The sequence below is a fragment of the Leptidea sinapis genome, chromosome 23, assembly GCF_905404315.1.
Source record: "Leptidea sinapis chromosome 23, ilLepSina1.1, whole genome shotgun sequence".
NCBI classification, from domain to species: domain Eukaryota; kingdom Metazoa; phylum Arthropoda; class Insecta; order Lepidoptera; family Pieridae; genus Leptidea; species Leptidea sinapis.
In genome coordinates this window covers 12,738,674-12,762,428 of record NC_066287.1, presented here as the reverse complement: position 1 = coordinate 12,762,428, position 23,755 = coordinate 12,738,674, and the positions used below count along the sequence as shown (strand labels likewise).

At 33.8% G+C, this 23,755-nt stretch overlaps 1 protein-coding gene across 3 annotated transcripts in view; it reads right to left on the bottom strand.

The window, feature by feature from the left end:
- LOC126971120 (uncharacterized) overlaps positions 1-18,216 on the bottom strand; it is a 34,530-nt gene extending 16,314 nt beyond the window's left edge. For 2 of the 3 annotated variants that reach the window (XM_050817274.1, XM_050817276.1), the window contains exons 1-7: positions 18,062-18,216; positions 16,567-16,650; positions 15,361-15,509; positions 14,510-14,551; positions 12,700-12,756; positions 11,668-11,742; positions 11,073-11,241 (exon numbers count right to left, since the gene is read on the bottom strand). In XM_050817274.1, coding sequence (XP_050673231.1) covers positions 11,073-11,241; positions 11,668-11,742; positions 12,700-12,756; positions 14,510-14,551; positions 15,361-15,509; positions 16,567-16,650; positions 18,062-18,181 — 696 coding nt within the window. In that variant the 5' untranslated portion in view covers positions 18,182-18,216. The remainder of the gene's footprint in view (positions 1-11,072; positions 11,242-11,667; positions 11,743-12,699; positions 12,757-14,509; positions 14,552-15,360; positions 15,510-16,566; positions 16,651-18,061) is intronic. The other variant, XM_050817275.1, reaches the window with a different exon arrangement.
- Positions 18,217-23,755: the final 5,539 nt, after the last annotated feature.

Below are 23,755 nucleotides of genomic sequence, written 5' to 3'. Positions count from 1 at the left end.
ATTTATATCTTAAAACCGATGTTTTACTTTTAACAGATGTGTTTGAAAATTTCCGAGCCTTATGTTTGCAAACATATGGTCTAGATCCAGCTCATTATTATACAGCACCTGGGTTAAGTTGGGATGCTATGTTAAAATGCACAAAAATTAAATTAGAATTACTTCAAGACTTTGAACAAATAGCTTTTATTAGATCGGGCATTCGAGGAGGTGTATCTCAATGTAGCAATCGTTATGCCAAAGCTAATAACAAATATATGCGAGAATATGATAAAGACACACCAAACTCATTTTTAACTTATCTTGATGCTAATAACCTTTACGGATGGGCCATGTCTCAATTCCTTCCTACAGGAGGTTTTGAGTGGGTAGATGTCACAACTAATTTTGATGTCCCTGATGATTATGAATATGGTTTTATTTTGGAAGTAGATCTAGAATATCCTATTGAACTGCATGATTTACATTCTGACCTACCCTTATGTCCCGAGAATATATGTATTGGTAATACAAAAGACATAAAATTAGTTCCAAACCTTCGTAATAAAATTAAATATGTGATTCACTACAGAAATTTAAAGCAATGTCTGACAATGGGTTTAAAATTACAAAAAATTCATAGAATTTTAAAATTCAAACAATGCGCATGGTTACAATATTATATAGATTTAAATACAAGCATGCGTAAACTAGCCACATCTGATTTCGAAAAAGATTTTTATAAATTAATGAATAACTCAGTGTTTGGAAAAACAATGGAAAATATCGAAAAAAGAGTAAATGTAAAATTATTGAGTCATTGGGAAAATCAGGGTAAAATTCTAGGCGCACAAGATTTAATTGCTAAGCCAGAATTCCATAGTTTATCTATTTTTAATGAAAATTTGGTTGCAGTTCAATTACGAAAGACGAAATTGTTCCATAATAAACCTATTTATTTGGGATTTTGTATATTGGATATTTCTAAAACTCTAATGTACGACTTTCACTATAACTATATGTTTAAAAAGTTTCAAAACAAATTAAAATTATTGTACACAGATACTGATAGTTTAATATATCAAATTTTTACAGATGATTTTTACAGAGATATAAAACCTGATTTACATTTGCGTTTCGATACCTCGGACTATACAGAAAAAAATATATTTGGCTATCCAAAACTCAATAAAAAGAAGTTAGGCTACTTTAAAGATGAAAACAATGGTAACATATTTAATGAATTTGTAGGACTTAGATCTAAAATGTATGCATTAGATGTTGAGGGAAAATTCACAGCTAAAGCTAAGGGGGTTAATAAAAGTGTTACTAAGAATATGAAAATGGAAAATTATAAGACTTGCTTATTTGAAAATAAGAACGAATATTGTTCAATGCTTAGATTTAAGTCAATAAAGCATAATATTTTTACTCAAAGAATAAATAAATCTAGTCTGTCATTTAATGATACCAAACGGTACATTTTACCAAATAATATTGATACCTTAGCTTGGGGTCATCATAAAATAGAATAAATATTATATTAAATTTTAAGAATAAATTATTATAGTTTTAAAAAACCAAATGAGAGATTATTGTATTTAGATGTATAAGTTGCGGAGTAAAACATGATGTATATTGTTTCAATTATAGATTTTTCAGTTGCGGAGTAAAACATGATGCATATTGTTTCAATTATAGATTTTTCTGTTTAAATAAATGGTGGTTTAATAACAGATTGTTTCATTACTATACTAAACCTTAACACACATAGACGTAGTAGATAATGCATCATTTCAATCATCCATTCACTGCAATAGTTGCTGGTCCAAGTGGATGTGGAAAATCAGTTTTCGTAAATAATTTTATAAAATTTTTGAATGATATCTGTGATGCAAATTTTACTCAAATCACCTGGTGCTTTGATGAAATGCAGCCTTTATATAATCTCAACCACATTAATTATCTTCAAGGTTTACCTGATTTATCTATGTTTGACGGAAAAAATCCTCAACTTGTAATAATTGATGACCTGATGAGGGAATCAGATGGTCGTATTGTTGATATATTCACGAAAGGAAGTCATCATAGAAACTTAAGTGTGTTTTATTTATCTCAAAATTTGTTTCATCAAGGTAAAGGACAAAGAGATATATCACTCAACTCAAGTTATATAATATATTTCAAAAATCCTCGAGATAAAACCCAAATTCGATACTTATCTCGTCAAGTATTCCCTGAAAATCCGAAATATTTGGAAGATTCTTACAGAGATGCTACCAATGAAGCTCATGGTTATTTAATGATTGATTTGAAACAAGAAACAAATGAATTGTGTCGCGTTAAGACAAAGATATTTCCATCCGATGGATATTGCACTGTTTATGTACCCACAAAAGGGTTTAAATATGGTAAGAATCAAGAAATTTCGATCATTTATAAATGATGCATAGACGTTTAAAGACGCATAAAGATTTGTTAAATGCTCTACATAAACTGAAGCCAAAATATCAAAAAGCTTTATTAAAATCATGTAACAAAACAGAAATAAATTACATTTGTGAATGTATTCATAACGTACTGCGGGGTAACGTTGAATTGGCCGAGAAAGAAAAATCTAAATTAAAGAAATATAAAAATATTCTTCGAAAATTGGTAAGAAAAGGTACGAATAAAATTAGAAAACATATAATTGTACAAAAAGGAGGTTCATTTCTACCGATAATATTGGGTTCTATTCTAAGTGGGTTGATTAATTCATTTATTTAAGAAAATGGATAATGCTAAAAAAATGTTACTTATTGAACCATCATTATTGGAGAAGTTAAAACAACACAAAGAAAATGATACGCCAAGATCTCGATTAGATACTGATATGCAAAATATCTTAAGCAGTGAAATAGAAGATCGAAAGAAATGTATTTTATATTTGCAAACCCTTCAAAGATATCTAAACTTCGTCAAAGAGGATCGACAACCATACCACATACCACTTATAAATGATAATGATTCATATATTGGTTTTAATCAAGGTCATAATGAAATCGATACTGATTATATAAATCATGATGTGAATAAAATAAATGTAGTTCCTTCTCAAACATCAGTGGAGGTTAACAAAAATATTGGGGAAATATACACGAGCTCTGAAATACTGAAACTAATACCGAAAACATATGCTAAAAAAGGTGAACTTTTACTAAATTTGATTTCCTTGAATAAAAATAAAATAAGCTGGGATGAATCTGGTACCGTGATTATAGATAATGAAAAAATACCTGGGAGTAATATTGTGGACTTGGTGAGTGATACCTTGAGAGCTCTTCAGAAAAGTGAACCTATAGGTTGGGAAAAATTCGCAACAACTTTGAAGGAAATAAAAGTACCACTCACTTATATCGGGAACCCAAAGCGAGTGGATTTTATAAACCATTTGCAATTAAAAGAGGTTGAATCTAAATCAGTACCTGACGAAGAATTTTCTACACCAACAAGTAATAAGTACACAGGGAAACTAAAAAAAAGATCGGACTGGGAAAAATGGACCCCATATTAGAAATAAATAAAATTTATTATGATGCATCACATCCTGCTGGCTACAGCACTATTGATAAATTGTCAAAAGCAATGAAGGGTAAAATGGACAGAAATAGTGTCTTAAAGTGGTTACAATCACAAGAAACATATACATTACATAAACCTGTTCAAAGAAAATTTTCTCGTAACAGATATATTTTGTCTAATATTAATGAGTTATGGCAGGCCGATTTAAGTGATATGAGATCTTATTCTGAATATAATGATGGTTTCAAATACATACTTTGTGTTATTGATGTCTTTAGTAAATATGCGTATGTTCGAGCAATGAAAAAGAAAAACTCTGAAACAGTTAAGGAATGCTTTGAAAGTATTTTTGCTGAAGCTAATACTACACCTACACATATACAGTCTGACAAAGGAACTGAATTTGTTTCCAAATATGTACAAAAATATTTTAAATTAAAAAACATAAATTATTATACAACCAATAATCCAGATATTAAAGCAAGTATTGTCGAAAGATTTCAGAGAACTCTTAAAACGAAAATGTGGCGCTATTTTACACACAAAAATACTCATAAATACATTGATGTTTTACAAGATCTAGTGCATTCATATAATCATAGTTTTCATTCTAGTATAAAAATGTGTCCATGTGATGTTAATAATACAAATATAATGAGTGTATGGCAAAATTTATATGATAGAGAAAGTAAGATAAAAACATCAATTAGTATGGTGAATCCAAGAATTCACGTTGGAGATTATGTTAGAATAACAAAACATAAACATATTTTCCAAAAAGGATATGAATCAAATTGGAGTGACGAAATATTCATCGTATCTACCATAATACACCGATCTCCGTTTGTAGTATTTACTTTAAAGGATTTAGAAGGCGAAGAGATAGTTGGTACTTTTTATGAAAAAGAGTTACAAAAAATCATATTCGACCCCACTACTAAATACAAAATAGATAAAATAATACGCTCTCGATATACCGGTAACAGAAAAGAATTGTTGGTGAAGTGGAGAGGTTATCCAAATAAATTTAATAGCTGGATATTAGCTTCTACTTTGAAAAAAATATGAATAAAGATAGTTTTTATTTAACTTTACTAAGCAATAGTTCTATGGATTATTTTCCTGATAATACAACAACATTATTTTCTACGAAACTGCCAAAACCAACAATACTAGAAGGTGAATGGAGGGTTGGAGTAGTAGAATTTCAGTACCCATGCACTATGTTCACCGTTCAAGAACATGAAAACATTATTTATATAACAAAGTTGATGCAAGTACCCAATGAAAGTAAACCGTCATATGTTTATTACAAGACACATATTCCAGCCACAAATTACGATAACATAAATCATATTTTGATGGCACTGAATAACACTCGAGAAAAAATTAAATTTAAGTGCGATGAGGTTTCAAGGATTGTAGTTGCTACGATAACGGATGAATCCATAAAATCTGTAACTCTATCACCTAAATTATGTCTTCAACTAGGGTTCGAACCAAACAGGAACCTCGTTGAAAAAAATTTTGGAAAGTGTCCAGCTAATTTGCATTTGGGTTTACCGTCTCAATTATTTGTTTATTGTGACATAGTGGAGCCTCAAATCGTTGGAGATGTTATGACACCCCTTTTACGAATAATACCATTGGATCCCTCAAAATACATATATGGAGCGTACAAAATGCACGTTTTCTCTCCTCCCCATTACCTACCTGTGATGCGTAGAGAATTTGATACAATTGAAATAGATATAAGAACAAGCACCGGTCAAAAGATACCATTCCAATTTGGAACAGTGTGCATTAAACTCCACTTTCAAAAATTATAATGTACGGCAAACGTGATAATATTTCATGTCCATATGAACACTATTATACTCACCAGGCCGGATCAGGTATCGGAGTTATTTATAAAGGAGCACCGTATCAAAGAGGTCATGGAATCGGAAGTTTTCTTGGGGGGCTGTTTAGATCTATTTTACCACTACTGTCTAGTGGTGTTCGAACTATTGGTAAAGAAGCATTAAGTACCGGTGTAGGTATATTATCAGATATGGTTAATGCACGCCCCATGGAAGATTCAATAAAAACTCGTCTAAAAGAAGTCAGCTCAAATTTGAAACGAAAAGCTGATGCCAAAATAGATAATATCAACATGTTTGGATCTGGGTATATAACAAAACGAAAACGTCGTTCTGCGATCATTCCATCATTGACTGCGAAAGCGAAAGCTATTAAAAAATTAAAATTGAATCAAAAACAAATCAAAGATATATTTACTGATTAAATATGTCATTTTTACATAGTCAGTCTTGTGAATGCATTAAGTCCGAATTGGATTTATTTGCATTACCATCAACTCAAACTAGCATTGAAAGTGGACTATGGATTCATTATAAGCCCATTTCATCACTTGCTGATGATGGACCAATAGAATTTCAAGTACCTGGGGCAGGTGATGACTATGTGGATTTATCCCATACTTTACTCCATATAAAAGCTAAAGTTTTGAATCAAGATTATACAAAACTGACAGTACCGACAGTTGTGGCCCCAGTTAATAATTGGTTACATACACTTTTCAGTCAACTTGATGTATATTTAAATCAAAAACTTGTATCGCCACCGAATAATACATATGCATATCGAGCTTATATTGAAACTCTATTGAATTATGCACCTGCTGCAAAAGAATCTCATCTCACTTGTGGTCTATGGTATGAAGATACAGCTGGAAAAATGGATGCAACTGATGAACAAAATAAAGGATTTATTAAAAGACAAGAATTGGCTAGTGAAAGCAAAGAAATAGAAATGATAGGACATTTACATGGAGATTTATTCAACCAAGAAAAATTTTTGATTAATGGCGTTGACATGTGCGTAAAGTTAGTTCGTTCTAGAGAAAATTTCAATCTCATGGCTTCATCAACTGACCATAAATTTAAAGTGTCTATTACAGATGCAACTCTTATTATTCGAAGAGCACGAATCAACCCAACTGTGCTACTTGCACATCAAAAAGTTTTATCATCTACCACAGCAAAATATCCAATCACGCGAGCAGAAGTCAAAGTTTTAACTATACCATCAGGCATTCAGGGGAAAACCCTTGATAACATATTCCTTGGCCAAATACCCAAAAGGTGTATAGTCGGTTTTGTGAATAATGCATCCTTTAATGGTAGTCTCACAAAAAACCCATTCAATTTCGAAAATTATGATATTAATACATTTTGTTTATACATAGATGGACAACAGATACCTTCAAAAGCCTTACAGCCATCGTTTGACAATAATATTTTTACTACGGTCTATCATACGTTATTCTCAGGAACAGGTATACATTTCCTAAATGAAGGCAATGGAGTATCAAGAGAGCAATATGCCAAAGGGTTTTGCTTGCTAGCCTTCGACTTAACACCCGATTTATCAGCAAATTCTTCAAGTCATTGGAATCTTATAAAACATGGTAGTGTAAGATTAGAAGTTCGTTTTGAATCAGCTCTTACACAAACAATTAACTGTATTGTTTATGCGGAATTCGATAATGTTATTGAAATTGATAAAAATCGTAATATTTCTGTAGATTACAGCAGTTAGAATATAATAATTAATGTTTGAATCGTTTGTATCCTTGTGTATTTTTTATGTTGATTAAATACTAGATTACCTTATAAATTTATATAATAAAAATATGTATATAAAATGATATTTTGTTTTATTATGGTGAAACATAATGGCACTTAAATGATAAGTTCAATTATTGATAGTTTAATGGAGTCAACATTTCCAGATTGTACTAATGACTACGTAAGTATGTAGGTACAAAGTTCGTTTTCAATCAGCTTTTATATTATAATAAAATTGATGAAAATATAATTTCATCAAATGTTCATAGATTTATATTTGAATCGCTTGTAATGATATTTTGTTTTATTGTAACCATATAAGTTTTAAATACATGAATAAGATACATTAAAGCCTTATTTATTGAGTGCTTATGTTATTATGATCCACATAACTATTCAATCCTCGCAACTGACAAGACCCTGTTCTCAACTAATATGAATACAATCGAGATACAGAATTATTTGAACAAAATCGATCCCAGTATTAAAAATAATGTTTATGCGGCAAACCGATTGCCGATATATGTTGTAACGCCCTGTTATATTGTCAGCAATTTAGATAGTGATAATAAGCCAGGCACTCACTGGGTTGCAATACACATTGATGAGCAGGGTATTGGACAATACTTCGATTCATATGGTCGTCCACCTCAGGGATTCCAGCTGATGTTTTTACAAAGGAATTGCAGAATGTATAACTACAATACTGCAAGAGTACAGAATGAATATACCGCAGTGTGTGGCGAGTACTGCATAATGTATCTATACTTTAAGTTTAATAAGAAGAGTTTGAATGATTTCATCAAATATTTTGAAAATGATACAATCTGCAATGATGTTTTATTATATACTTTATTTAAATCATGTTTTAAAAATAAATAATAAATACAGAAACTGTCTTTTTAATCGTAGTAACGAATGTGATAGAGGTAATTAGTAAATTACCTGTATCACGTTCATGGAAATTTAGACATTGAGTCGCTCACCAATCATTAGCTAAATGACCAGTGATTATTAATGATTATGGATCTGTTTAATTTAAAATGCTAACTTTGAAACTATAAGAGATATCGAAAAACGGATCAGCGCAATCGCTCGGAAATACATCAAAACCCCCAGTTTGACACCAAACTTCTTTTTTTTTTTTTTTAGTAGGCATCACGAGCAAGTGAGCCAGAATCGAGGAGCCAGAACCAGCGAATCCCTACTACTGTGAGCCAGAACCGGCGAATCCCTACTACTTGAGTGTGCACGTGTGATGTGTTTGTGTGAGTGTGCGTTTTGAAAAATCTTAGTAGGTCACTTTAAGTAAGGCTTCGTAGAGTCGTCGTCTAAGGAATGCAGTATATCCTAAGTTTTCTTGTAATATACATATTTAGACAAATAAGTATTTTTTTATTGGATATTTTATTTATAAAGGAAAAGCAAATGCAGGAAAACTTTGAGCAAAACTGGTTTTTACAAGATAGTGAGGGATTTTAATTCGTCTACTATTATTTAAGGATAAAAAAATTGCTTGATATGTTTTACGGTAGGAAATGATGGGTTTTTGAATATATAATTGCCTAACGGTAAGAACTTTAGCCTCTTTGTATAGCGAATAAGCAGGGAAACGGAAGCGTTTACGAAACATTACCTTTAAAACAGATCGTTGTGTCCGCTCAGCTTTAATAAGAGTCGTTTTAGTAGCATTACCCCAAGAGGCAATGCAATAGAGGAGTAGAGATTGACAAAGTGCGGTGTAAACTAGAAGTAATGTTTTTTTAATAGAACCATTCCGTAGAAGTTTCATAAAATGATTTGTTTTACGATTTCTTGACGAAATAGATGAAATGAAATGAAATTGATATAAAATTTTATTTGCAAGAAACATTGTACATTATATGTTAGCATAATATTATTGATAATCCAATATGTTTCGTCAATTGACATGCAAAATATGTTGTAAAATTGTCCAAATACCAACACACTACTGTTATATTGAAACATGTCGGATTTCACAATGCTATCATTTATACATATTTATAAAATTTAAATTTAAAGATATATTTAGTACCTATGTATCATGTTGACAAATTCAATGTCACAAAGGTAAATAATTTAAATATATTATTATCAAACTACATAATTAATTATGCTATTATAAAATTATAGACTAGTTCATAAAACCTAATAATTCATTTTGTATTGAAAAATTCATTTAAACTATAGAAGCACTTATTTATTAACCACTGATGCTGTCTTCTTTTAAAAACTTTGAAAGCTAAGTATTTAAATTTATTATATATTTTCAATGACATGATGTAACAATTTCTACTAAAAGATGCAGTTCTACAGAAATATGAGTCTATTTGAATACCTTGTGTTTAAATCCTTCTGACTTTTTTTTGTAATATATATTTAATATATATTTAATTTAAGGAATCAGACATGTGTTTTTGAACAAATAGGCTTATCTCATAAATGTACAGGCATGGCAGTGATAGAATTTTCAATTTTTTTAAAAGAGGTCGACAAGTATCTTTTTCTGAATTAGAATTCTGTGCAATAAATATATGCCCTATGCTCACCGAGTTGCTCCATATGACCAATCCATATCGTAAAGCTGAAACCACGAATGCATGATATGCCATTAGCGCTCTTTTTTCACCTATTGTTTTTGATACGCGTCTGAGGACAAATACATGTTTGATAATTTTCTTGCTAATTTTGTCAACATGTGACTTGAAGGACAAGTTGCTGTCTAAAGTAATACCAAGAAAATTTACAAGTTATGCTTCTTTAATATTCTCATTATGATAATTAACATGAATATCTTTTCCTTTCCCATTCTTATTATAATACTGCATATACATTGTTTTTTTTTATATTTACAGTCAGGTTATTTTCAGTAAGCCATTCGATTGTGTCCTTTACTATATTTTAATTGTATTGTTAGATGTAAAGTTAGATTATATTTGTTTGATTTGGTCTAGGTATACACCTAGATAGCGAACAACATTGAGCATATTAAGAGAACATGGAATTATGTCATCAGGGCAGGTGTGAATTTTTTAGGAAAGATTTGGTGGAGGGGATGATGGTTGGGATTTGTTGAAGCATACATAGTTGGTTTTGGAAATGTTTATTGACAATAAGTTATGCTTTAGCCAGTTCGATATTTTTAGGATTTCGTTATCAGCTTTGCAGAACACGCTTTGCCATGATGAGTCTTGTAAGTTCAGAGCTGTATCATCGGCATAGCCAATTATGTCAACGTCATCACCAGCTCTAAATAAATGTAACATGTTATTTATATAAATTAAGAAAAGCAGGAGTCCAAGAACGCTTCCTTGGGGTACGCCGCTCAGACCTTTTTGACGAACTTTTAATAAGCGATTGGGAGTCTAGGTGTTTATAATAGTACGTCAATGATTGTACTCGCAATATTAACCCGAAAATATGAAGACATGTTCCGAATGAGCCGATTCCCAACATATTTTAATCGATGCACTGATTACAGTTGCCATAATTGGTGACAGTCTTCAGATGAATAAAAAGTTACAATTAAATCGTTACCTCTGTGAATTGTTATCAAGTGCTTTTAAAAACTGGCCAACGTTGGTCATATAATTTTTTGATCTTATGTCTATAAAAGATTCGAAATCGAGCCGTTAAGCTTTATGTACATTGGTCATCACCTACCATAAGTACATCCTCGTTATTGATGGCAAGTATAATACCTATTATATTCCCACGCGGCAACAATGGGAAAGGCCTTATCTGCAGATCTTAGTGCACACACAACAATCACAAGTGCCGACTGCCGGTGACGCCAAGAAAACGTTAATATGACAAGGTTCCAATCCTGTTTCAACGCGCGGGGCTGTTATGATAAGAATCCAAGCCCCGGCTAACCTTATTTTTAGTATATGGTTGAACATCTGTGTCGATCTCTCGAGACCAACTGTCACTCAGCTTAATAACACAGATTTCTTTTTCCATCAGCATGTTCGTGGCACTCCGCGATTTTATTTTTGGCTTTCGAATGACTTGATCGTTGTTGTTGTTTGACAACGATTGCCCTCTGAAAACAAATCATTGAAGTAATAATCTCTTTGTTTTATTGTTATAATTAACATGTCTTCCGGGAATGCCCAAAAATCAATTAAAAGTTTTAATCTATGCCATGAAAGAATTGGTATCAACTTTATTGATATTCATAGTTATTGAAAATAATAACTTATTTTTGCGTTCTTAATCCTCAAACTAGATAAAAATCAAAATAGTAGGTAATTAGTAAATAAAAATAAATTAATATCGTAATAGAAAACTAAATATAAAAAATAATATAGTTGTTTTGTTCATGTTTGTCATTAACTATTAAATCTAATAGTAAAATGTTAAAGTCCACGTTGTTAAACAGAAAGGCAAATTTTAGAAATGCTTTTGTTTTGAATTAATTTATACGCAACAGTATTAACAGTTAGTAGTAACAGTTTTATACTTATACCTTTGTGTGCATTCAGAAACCGTTTCATACTGGGATCTCTTAGGATGCATTATAAACTCACAACTCTTAGTATTTCTGAAATAATAAATTTTAATAGAATTCGCTTCGACAAACAGCGCATTGCCAGGTATAACTTTAAGCCGTGCTTATTTCTAAGGCCGTAGTCACAAATATAGTAATAGAATAGTAGCATAACTCTGCGGTCTCCTTGAAATTTATACCTACGACTGGACAAGACGACGCGGACGGCGCTTGGACAGCGACTAGCGTCGGCGCTGCACGGCATGCTACTCTTTACGTACTCATTAGTTTTGACATTTGTTTTCCCAAAATTGCTTAGTGACCGTGTAAGTCATGCGTATGTGGGCGTATGTTGATTCGAGCGGTCTAATATGAAGTTGAAATACTGTTTTATTACTGTAGTGTGTAGTAGTGTTTAGCAATAGTCAATATTCATAAAACGTTGGTCGGAGTGAATGTGAATGATACACAAAGGCTCTCCGTCTAATGGTACAATCAGTAGACAACTTTCTTTTTAGTTTTCACTTATAATTTTCCTGTAGAAGCCCACTTATTATATATTCTATGGACTTAACACCACGGACTAGTATTTAAATGTTGTTGCAACATGTTTTTTTATGGAGGCTCACCGCCGCCTACAGTCTCTTGCAACCAGAGGAATTACAGGAGCGTTGCCGGCCTTATAGAAAAGCTTACGCGCTTTTTTGTAGGTACCCATGTCGTATCATCCCGGAAAAACCGCACAAGGAAGCTCATTCCACAGCTTTGTTGTAAGTGGAAGATAGTTCTAGAAAACCGCACTGTGGAGTAACGCCACACATCCAGATGTTGGATATGATATTCTAATTTGTGGCGTGCGAAGGTGTAATTCGGCGGCAGGAATCAAATATTGTGAAGCATATATCACATCTATACGATTTTTAATACCATATATATAGTTTGTAAAGGAAAAATGTTTTTAATACCTTCAGCTCATAAAATATATATAAATACAATTCTCAGTTATCTTACCTCAGACCAACATCCCCTTTGTAATTGTTGTTAATACATCGTCGACATCTGCGATTACTAAAATTAATTGATGAAAATTATTTAAATTTAAAATTCACATTAGGTACATATGCCTACATAAGAAACACAAATAAAATCCCTTTTTAATATTACTAATGACCAATATTTTTTATCAGATAAGCTTTAATATTTAATACGAAACAAGACGAAAAATGGGTATTAGGTACCTCTTCATCTTTTGAAATTTTATAGCGCAGGGCTCACACATTTCAAGTCTAGATTAAAAAAAGTTAATTAATACAGAATTGCAATAAGAGTCTTATGATATTTCCATGTGGCTTTCATTTGTTTAGTAAGAGCTTAATTATTAGTTTTTAATAATATCTAAAGAAATAATATATTTTTACTCTATGCCGAAGAAATTATTAGCATTTCCTTGAATGGTAAATACGAAAGGGGGGTACTGCGAAAAAATAATTACGAATAAATAGATTTGTAAAGAGAAGTAGATTTTATATTTTGATTATTTGATATTATATTTTGGGACCATGTGTTTATTTAGTAATAGAAAGTGAACTTTGATTAACTTTTTATAGAACGCCACAGACTTTTACAACCTGAAAACAACCAAGTTTAATTTGATACATAAAAATATTAGAAATAAAGAATTAAATCTTACGCCTTATGCATCATCATAGGCAAAATTTGCAATAGCAATTTCTATATGTTCTAATAAGAACAAGTAGAAAATTTTGCCTGTTAGACTTTGAGTTTGCCTCAACAGCTAACCAAACGATACGTTTGTATACAAATAGAGAGTTTCGTCTGAGCAAGTCGTTTTGACGTAGGGACTCTCTACTTCGGATTTTTGGTCAGAGATTTCAGATTGAAACTTTTTTCACCTGCCTTCTGGGACATTCTATCATCATCATTTCAGCCGGAAGACGTCCACTGCTGGACAAAGGCCGCCCCAAAGATCTCCACGACGATCGCTCCTGCGCTGCCCTCATCCAACCTATTCAAATGATCTTGGCCAGATCATCGGTCCATCTTGTGTGGGCCTACCAACTACGTTTTCCAGAACGTGCTCACCATTCGAGGACTTTACTGCCCCAACGGCCGTCCACACATGTTGTAATTTTCATTACGATGCACAGAAATAAAGGGATTTGGGGTAAATTATGAATGACGTGTGATGAAAAGTGGATCTTTACGAGCACCGCAAGCGGACATCACAAAAATTCTGAGCGGGACTACAATTGCGCTCGTCACCTTGACATATAAGATGTTAGTCTCATTTGCCCAGTAATTTCACTAGCTACACGCCCTTCAGACCGAAACACAGTGATGCTCACACATTACTGCTTCGTCCCGGAAGGCGCCGTTGTGGTACCCATTATCTAGCAAAGGATAAAAATTAGGTATAACTATTTTTGATATTCATTTATAAATAATAATAACATAAATAACTTTCTTAATAATACCACAGATTGGGAATGGAGCGATCAACTAGGCTATTCAATAGTACATTTTATTGTACGGTCTTACATTGTAATGATATTTTTATAAGAAAACAGAAGCCCGCTGATTTTCTTGCACCCGTTCTTCTCAGGTCTGAGGCATACCTACATTGTCGAATGGGTGAAACTTTCTCATAGAAGCAATACAAAAAGCCTTCATAGTTAGAAAGTGGGATGGCAGAAATGTAAACATAACGAGGGTAAATATTATAGTTAACCTTATAACAAAATGGTTGGAATAATTCAGTACTCAACGGCACCTTTAGCCACAAATTTAAAAATTAAAATACCTTTTCAACCTCTCGAGTCTCATCGCACATTGCTCGCATAGTCTAGAACAAAATATTTGGTGATTTATAATTATTAATCACGATATTTGGGGGGGTTGGATGGGCAGATGGTTGAGAAAGAGAAGTGGCAGTGGGCAGGGCACATTGCTAAATGGACAGAAGGCCGTTGGAGCAGTAAACTCCTCGAGTGGCGACCACGTACTGTAAGACGCTGTGTTGGTAGGCCCCCCACAAGATGGACCAACGATCTGGTCAAGATCGCCGGAATAGGTTGGATGAGGGCAACGCAGGACCAATCGTCGTGGAGATCTTTGTCCAGCAGTGGACGTCTTGGATAATGATGAATCACGATAAGCAGTGCACCGAAGTGTAAATCGCTTCAGCAAACGACTTAATTTAAAATGAGCGTGACATTTTTATGTAAGAGGAAGGCAAACAAATTTTCGTGTTACCTGATATTAAATGACAACAGCCGCTCACAGTCTCCAGCAACTCCAGAGGAATCACAGTAGCATTGCCGGACTTTTAGAAAGGTGTATGCGCTTTTTTGAAGGCAACTCTTATCGTTCTAGAAACGCCACGCTGGAAGGCTCATTTCATAGTTTGGTTGTACCTACGTGGGAGAAAGTTTCTTAAAAAGTGTACTGTATAAACAAACAACAGGGAGCTTGTTCCTACAATGGTGTGGTTAAAACCGCATTCGGATTTTAGGCTTCGGTTTAATAACGACCTTTATTATATTTAGTTATTTTCTAAACATTTAATTAAGTCTTCGAATTTAATATGTTTAGATTTAGTTCGATTCAATCTTACGTCTCTTCATCTGTGTGACTTAAATCAAAATGGCTCACTTGGAACTGTCTACGACAGCATGTGAAGATGCGTTTAGGTGACCCTGGGTATCTTCAAACTCTCTATATTTGATATCCAGCCACTTTGCGAAATCTGTATCGCTTGCATCGTCTGCATTGTTTTCACATTTCCCGAATATTTCACGCTCCTGTGGATCAAGTATTATTTTATTATTTTCTTTAAATAAATAACTTAAAACAAAACCATAAATCAATACGATAGGGGATATAAAAAGATCAAATTTCTGAAAAATCGGTTAATCGGTTAATCTAAACGAATTCTGGAAACTAAAATCCTGATCAAACTAAGTAATGGGGAGTCAGTACTATAGTAAAACATTAATTGTTATTATAATACTGATTATATATATGAGTATAGTTACACAATAATAAGAGAGTCACGTGAAGTTGAAGAAGTAGTCAATGAATTATACATAGAGGAAACATGAAAGTAGTTTGGTTGAATATATTATAGAGATAGCATAGCGCCGGAAATAGAGTACCAAGAATTAGAGAGCCTGAATGAAAATGATACTATGTTAGGACCGTGGCAAATGAAGACCTTTCTCTGGTCTTTGGGTGGAAAGTGATGATAAAATAATATTCGGAGCTGATGCAAGAGTAAAAAGGTTATGAATCGAAACTCTTTTGAAATATTCAAAATAGCTGCATGCATAAACAGCATTCGTGGAGAAGTTTGTAATTGAGTCAATTCCAGGCTAAGATCTATAAATAATAATAAATAAATAAACTTTATTTCACAAAAACAGAGGTTCACAACACTTAAATATATATGTACTACGTCTTAAAAATTAACTTATCTTAAATAAAATACAGTGTTGAATTGGAACTCTGATACCCATGATAAGATCTAACTTGTGTTATGGGTATCAGTGTTTGCGTAAATCAATTTATATTGGTTTAAGATAATAATAATAATAATTCATAATATATGTAGAATATTCCTATGTTGTAAACAGTATGTACTCAATAGTATTTTTAGTTTTATAAGTTACATATCTTCAGTTTCTGTGTATGTTTTTGATAGGAGGATATCTTCATTAAAATTTTATGACACTAGGTGTGCTAACAACGACTACCATTAACGTACCACCATCCAGATAATTATGGTTTCTGGTAAGTTGAGTGTAAAAACTTTTACAATATTTTTAGTAAAAATATAAAGTTAGACCTCAAAATGAGTACCTGTGTATACCATCGAAATGCTTTAACGAAACAATTGGGCGTTTGTTTTCTTCTCTCTTTACTTCGTTTTGATCGACGATTTGGCTGAAAATTGGATCGTGATTTGATTAAGAGAAATGTAAAAAGATGCACATTCTATTCAATTATAGAAAAATTGAGGCATTTACTCCAAAAATTCTATGGATCAAGTATAGAGTAAAAATCTAAAGCTTGAATTAAATCCAGGCTCCAGGCTCCTCACTAGTCGCTTAACGCCAATCGAAGTAAACGAGTTTGATGGTTTTTCTCACTAGGCTCGAGGAATATAATACGAAAAAACTTTTTTAACAAAAAACCAACCGACTTCAAGAACACTGGTGGATGGATGAACATGGATGACACCGACTCCAAAAATTACAATAATCGTAACTAGAAATAGATTTATTAATTAGATTGCATAAAAATACGCAAATATTTTTTTTTTGTTCATATTATATCATATTATTTTGGAACAGTGTATTTTAAGTCGGTTGTTTTTTTGTTAAATATTTTTTATTTTTGATTTTTAGTGAATTTGAAGTACACTAACTTACGCGCTTTGCAATTTGATTACAGACAGTTAGAAATTCTGCCACAGATCGTACCCTTACTATAAGTCGTTATGGAGTCCCATTGATCATAATATTCGACTACGATATTTACTTGACCATAACTATGTTATGGTAGATGACTTAAAAATAATAGCATTAAAAAAGATTCGATCGAGTATCGTTAATTTGCTGCTAAGAATTGAAGAGTTCCGTTAGTTTGCCGTGGATTCGGTAATCAGAACTTACCAAACAACCTTTGAACTATATCATCAAAATCGGTAGGCGCGATATTGAGTTATTCGTAAATTTTACATCCACATACATATAGCAAATTTAAGACTTGTACGGTTTTCTCATGGATGCCAGTGTCAGATCTTGACCAAATTACCAACAAATTTCAATGGGACCATACCGGAAGCACCTGCTTTCAAATAAAAAAAGAATCGTCAAAATCGGTTCACCCAGTCGAAAGTTTTGAGGTGACAAACCTAAAAAAAAAACATACCGACGAATTGAGAACCTCCTCCTTTTTGAAGTCAGTTAAAAATTGAATGAAATATTAATTGCGTCAGCTTTTAAAACAGAACCTCTGGGAAATCCAGCTAATGAACTCCATTACAACGAAGTCTAAAGCCTAAAATGATGGAAAAGGCTGTGAAATTATATATCTTAAAGACAACTTTTCCGTGAGAAGCAGTTTTAAAGCTATTTTTAAGGTGACATCCCCTCAACGTGGCAGTAAAATGACCAAGGCACCTAGCAACACAAACCACATCAAGTGCGGTCACCGTGTGTCCTAGCAAGTAGTCAGGGTGCAAGCCACTAAGCCTCTACATTATTTATCTAGGCGCTAAGCAAGCCGCAAGCCGCCTGTCTGGGTGGATGTAGCCCAAAGGAAGGTTCAAAGTATTCGTATTCATACTGACCACCTGAGCGTAGTAAACCAGTGGCTGCATCGTCCATGGTGTGGGATGATTCACATCATTAACATCGTACATGTATTCATCAAATTCAATAATGCTGGATGTTGGAGTTGGGTAGTACATTGTATAAGTTAAATTATTTATTTACCAATGGTATATTATATCACTACATATTTCGACAACTGTTCTGACATAATTGAGGACCACAGAGTAGCTAATTGTCAGCCTACCGCAACTCTCTAAGAATGAAGCGATGCACTCGATTGTATGAAACGTGCAGTTATTGATAGATTGACAGATGACGGCTATTATCTTGTAAAAACGGAGATAGCCGAAATCCACTACGTGTTAAGCAACTATTCGCTTTCAAACATCGTCGTCAGTCGCAATACTTTATTTACTTAGAATATTAATTCTAACATTATTTACTAATATTTCAAACTTATGTCAAATCACTGCACGTTTCATATTAAACTGAATTTAAATATTATGAACGTAGGCAGTCCCGCCTCTTATTGTGTAGTATATTATACCCCCTCTTGGCTAATTGTGTGCCTTAGATGAAATATTTGTAGCATAGGCAAAAACTGCGTTTCTTATAATGACTACAATTTATTTTATTTTATTTATTGTGGTAAACAAACAGTGAGACATTAGATCTTACTAACTAAAGTACATAAGGTATATATATATAAGCACCGTAAGCCACATATTAATTATAAAAGTTTAGAAAGGTAAACATTACAAGTTTAAAATTTAATAGATACAAAAAAGAGTGAAAACCGTACAACAAAACTCTTAATTTTAAACAATATAAAAGTTGATTAGTTATGATTTCAATGCTTGTACTATTTGATTTTTATACATTCCAGCTGACGTGCACAAAATATCAATATAATTAAAATTTACATTTTAAGCTTCACCAATTCGATATAACGGCAAGGTGGCAAAAAGTTGATGAGCTCTACGACAGTTAGGTAGAACTCGTAGGAACTTTGTACATAATCTTAAATCATCATATATCATAAAGCATCGTTATGTCAAGTTGTAAGCGCCTGTCCCTAAGTTATAATAAATTATAAACCTTTAAAAGCCGCTGATGATAATCATATTAGTGATGTCAGGGGCTTGCATTATTTGCGACTCCACCTCCGTCGAGTCGTCCACTGGCCGCGCGGTCCCTGTCATATCTAAATACTCGAAAAAGAGCATCAATAAATTCTTCAACACAAATATAATTATGTAACTAATTATATCATAATTATATTGCAAAATGTTCATATAAAGAGTATGTAATTTGGTTCTGAGTCCACGACAATTCTGCTAGTATAGACACAGATTGCATTTATCCATTATACGTCTTTGGAATTAATTAATATTAAGAAATATGACGTACATATCACCTACATTCATTCACGACAATCGATTGTTTTGATTTTCATTCTGTCACTCGCGTGCTTTCTAACGGTGTGATTAGTGTATTATATTTTCTAAAATACATAATTGATATTGGTCAAGTGAAAATGCAATGGCGGGAGCCACATCGAGAGCAAAGTTATTAGTGGAAGCTGCTCTTAATCACGTTGTTATCCCAAAACCGGGAAACAATGCTATTTACAAGGACAATAACCTCAAAAATGTTGAATATAAGTGTTATTTTCATTATTTCACTTGATAATTTGATGATATTGAAGTAAATACCTATATTATTATGACTTATTGAAGTTTTAAGTTGATCTGGAAGTGGCATAATGGTCTATGAATAGTTTATTGACAAATTTGGTTGCGCTTTACTGTTTTGTATGGAGAATTACGGTAACGGTTAAAATAAATGATATAAGCTTGGTTTTTAGTTTTTGTCGTTTGTTATTTTTTTTAATTCATTTTTTTACTTGCTTTTTGGTTGAAAATGGTGGCAAACTAGGCAATGATATAATGATAAAAAAAACAGAAGGGCAAAGGGGTTAAAAACAAGTTTAGTCACATTTGTTTGAAATTAAAAGACCTTTTTTCTGTCTATGGTTTTTCTTTTCATTAATTTTGTGTTCGCATGCCTTCATCTAAGTGCTCACAGCTTTTTTCTATCTCGCAGGCAAGCTATGTCCTGTTCCAGATCCTCGAGATGAATTTATCAACAGTTATGAAACTACTGAGCCATCTACTAAAGGTCAAGACATAAGTTTTAGAGGCAGTTATATGAACATTCCTTCCCCTGTAGGAGGGATAGATTTAGATATTATAGAGAATTCCATCAATGAACCTATAGAGTCTACTTTTCTCTCCTTACGAAATAAAAAGCTGTACATATAAATAGCCAAAATGGCGAAGATCTTTTTTTATTTTTTTATTTTTTCATGTAATCTACAGCGTTACAATTTATATATAATATAATTACATTATAAAGTAGAAAAATAAGGCCAAAGCTGACTACAGTATATAGGTATTAAACAAAAGAAGTAACAATTTGATTTAAACAAGCTAGAATAAGATAACAAAATATTTACAATTACTATAATAAGCTACTTAGCATTTATTGCGCACTACTTAAGCATTACTAAATAAGGTTACAGGAGTGTGTGTGCGTGTAGGTAAGGTTGTGTGTAGTGTATTTGAGGGTGTATGTAGTATGTGTGTGTGTGTTTTTGTGTGTGTTTGGATAATCATTGCAGTCGATGTATATTTCTTATTTCTTTTTTTAGCTGTATTTTGGACAAGCAAAACATATCTAAATTAAAATAAGCTTTATTGTAGGTGAGAGCCAGACGTTGCAGAACAGAGTTTTGTGTGTAATTGGTGTTAGCTTTTGGTACAGCCAGAAGATGCGTGTGACGAGTTCTAAATGATGGGACGTTCAATGACAAACTCGCTAATAAGGAGGGACAATCAATTTTACCATTTAGGATTGCTTGCAATAGCATTGCAGCATATCGCTTAGCTTTCTTCGATTCTCTAAAGTGTCAATTTCGTAGTGCTTACAAGCTTCTTCATAGCATGAAAAGTTTTTAAATTGCTTGAACGCTAGATACTGTAGGAATTGCTTTTGTTTGGATTCAATCCTTAGTTTGTGTATGATATAGTAAGGTGACCAGATGTTACTTGCATACTCAAGTGCAACTGTGAACATAACTGAAGTACAGACTTTTTATGCACTCTATGTTGCTGAAATTATTTGTTGCGCGTTTCATGATGAATCGCATTTTTTTTTTTGAGAGGAGGAAATACTGTTACGTATTTACGCCCCGGAACGGGGCGTAATATGTCGGACTCGAGTGTCCGCGTAAGCGGACGCCCCATACCGACTAAAACCTCCTCTGTGCTGTTAGCAGCCCTGGCTTTCACAGCGAAGTAGGACGTGGGCCGTGGAGGCCGCAAAGACTACGCAACAACAGTCGCGGGGCGTCTCCTAAGGAGAATCGAACCTCAGACCGGCTGTGTGCTTGTGGGAAGGAGAGAGAATGAAAATGAAAATGAAGATGAAATGAAGATGAAAAGATGAGAAGAACACACTCGCCGGCGAGTGTGGTGATGTTTAGTGTAATGTATGTAAGTGTGTGTGTATGTCTTTTTGATTGTATGTATGTATGTTTGTATGTGTGTAAGTAGTGTAAATGTTAGTGTGCATGTATGTTTGTGTTTGTGTCTGTTTGTGGAGTGTGTTTGTGGTTGTGTAAGTGGTGTATGTCAGTCCGTCAGTCAGTCCGTGTATTAGTGAGTGTAGTGACTATTACAGGACGAGGACTAACGTCTCGTCGGGTATCAATACAATGTGTGGTGTATCTAGGGTTCGGGCCGCTGGCCATCGTCAGAGTGACGAGTGCCAGTGGTTTGCGGTGGTTGACCGCGCCTACGCCTGCGAAGGCGGTGTGTGCGTGTCTGTGTCGGTGTTTGTGTGGGTGTCGCGTTCGCGATGGTGATGTCGTCATCCGGGTCTACCGTTACGTGTCTGGGACGTCTTATTGGGTTGAGACTATGGTGAAGGGGGGTGTACCCGCATGCCTTCCTAACCAAGATGTTGGGATGGTTAGGCGCCTTGTCAAAGTAGCGTCGCGAGATCTCTTTAAAGTGTTGAGCTATCGTCGGAAGCTCTAGGTCGCGGTGAAGGTCAACGTTTCGGATGAACCGCGGGGCTCCGGTTGCCATGCGCGTGAATTTATTTTGAACTACTTGCAAACGACGTAAGTAGCTCGGTCGGGTGTGCGCGAAAACGACGCTTGCGTATGACAGTATGGGCCGTACGATGGTTTTGTACAGCGTCACTTTGTGTTTGAGCTGAGATGAATTGCAGCTGCTTATATGCTTTATCTGCTACGATATTAACCTGGTCATTCATAGAAAGCTTAGTATCAATTTTGACTCCCAAGTCTCTAACTGAGCTCACTTTAGATATTGATACGCCGTTTGTCTTGTGATCGAAAAGTATTGCTTTTACTTAACGTGTCAATGGTATGTAGTGGCATTTTTTAACGTTAACGACAATCCTATTATTTCTATAATATTCAGACAAAGCATTCAGGTCTGTTTGCAACTTGCAACAGTCATCAATGTCACGTATTTTGAGGAAGATTTTTTTGTCGTCTACGAACATTAAATGTTGCCTGTGAGTAAAGCAGCTTCCTATATCGAATAAATAGGCATTATACAAAAGCGGGCCTAGGATTGATAGTGCCTTGTGGCACACCTGATGGTATTGACACGAAGTCGCTTCTGGCGCTACCCGTCACAACAGCCTGCATACGATTCGTGATATATGAGGTGAACCATCTGTGCAGATTCCCACAAATTCCGAGTGCATTTAACTTCTGGAGTAATATTATGTGATCCACACGATCCAATGCTTTTTCGAAGTTTGTGTAGATCACATCTACCTGATACCCCTCATCCATGCACTTTAATACGTAATCGGTGAATACCGCCAAGTTAGTCACGGTGGAACGATCCTTCATAAAACCATGTTGTTCGAAGGGGATAGAACTAGCAATTGTTGGGGTAATGCTAATGCCGTTTGCAGATAACTGTCTCAAATAGTTTGCTTATGCCATTGAGGATTGATATTGGCCGGTAGTTCTCAATTTTAGTTTTTGATCTACTTTTATGAATGGGAACTATTAAAGCTTCTTTCCATTTATCTGGGAAGACGCAGAAAACGTTAAGGGATAGATTAAAGATTATGGAAAGGGGCTTAGCCAACGAAGAAGCACATTTATGCAGAAAAATTTAGGGAATGCCATCGCTACCGGCTCCCTTATTTGTATCCAACGACTTTAGCAATTTGAGAGTTTCATCTTCTCGAATAATAATATTGCATATCGTTTTGTTGTTATGTTTGTGAAACTTGGCGCATCGTTTGAATTTGCTGGTTTTACGAATACGCTTTCAAAGTATTTACTAAAGCCATTGCATACTGAGATTTCATCGGAATATATAGATTGTCCCAACGTGAGTTTTACAGGATACCCATTGTTATTGTTTTTGAGTGATTTTATGTAGGAGTAAACGACTTTAGGATCTTTACGAATATATTCTTGCATGCGCTCTGTATAATCTGTAAAGCACTTTTCTTGAATAATTTTTTGTCTTGACCTGAGTATCACAATTTCATCATAGTCGCGAGGATTGTTAGTTTCCTTCCAATTTCTATGTTTTTTAAGCTTTTCCTTTACTATGTGAATCAGTGATTTAGAGTACCATACAGGGAAT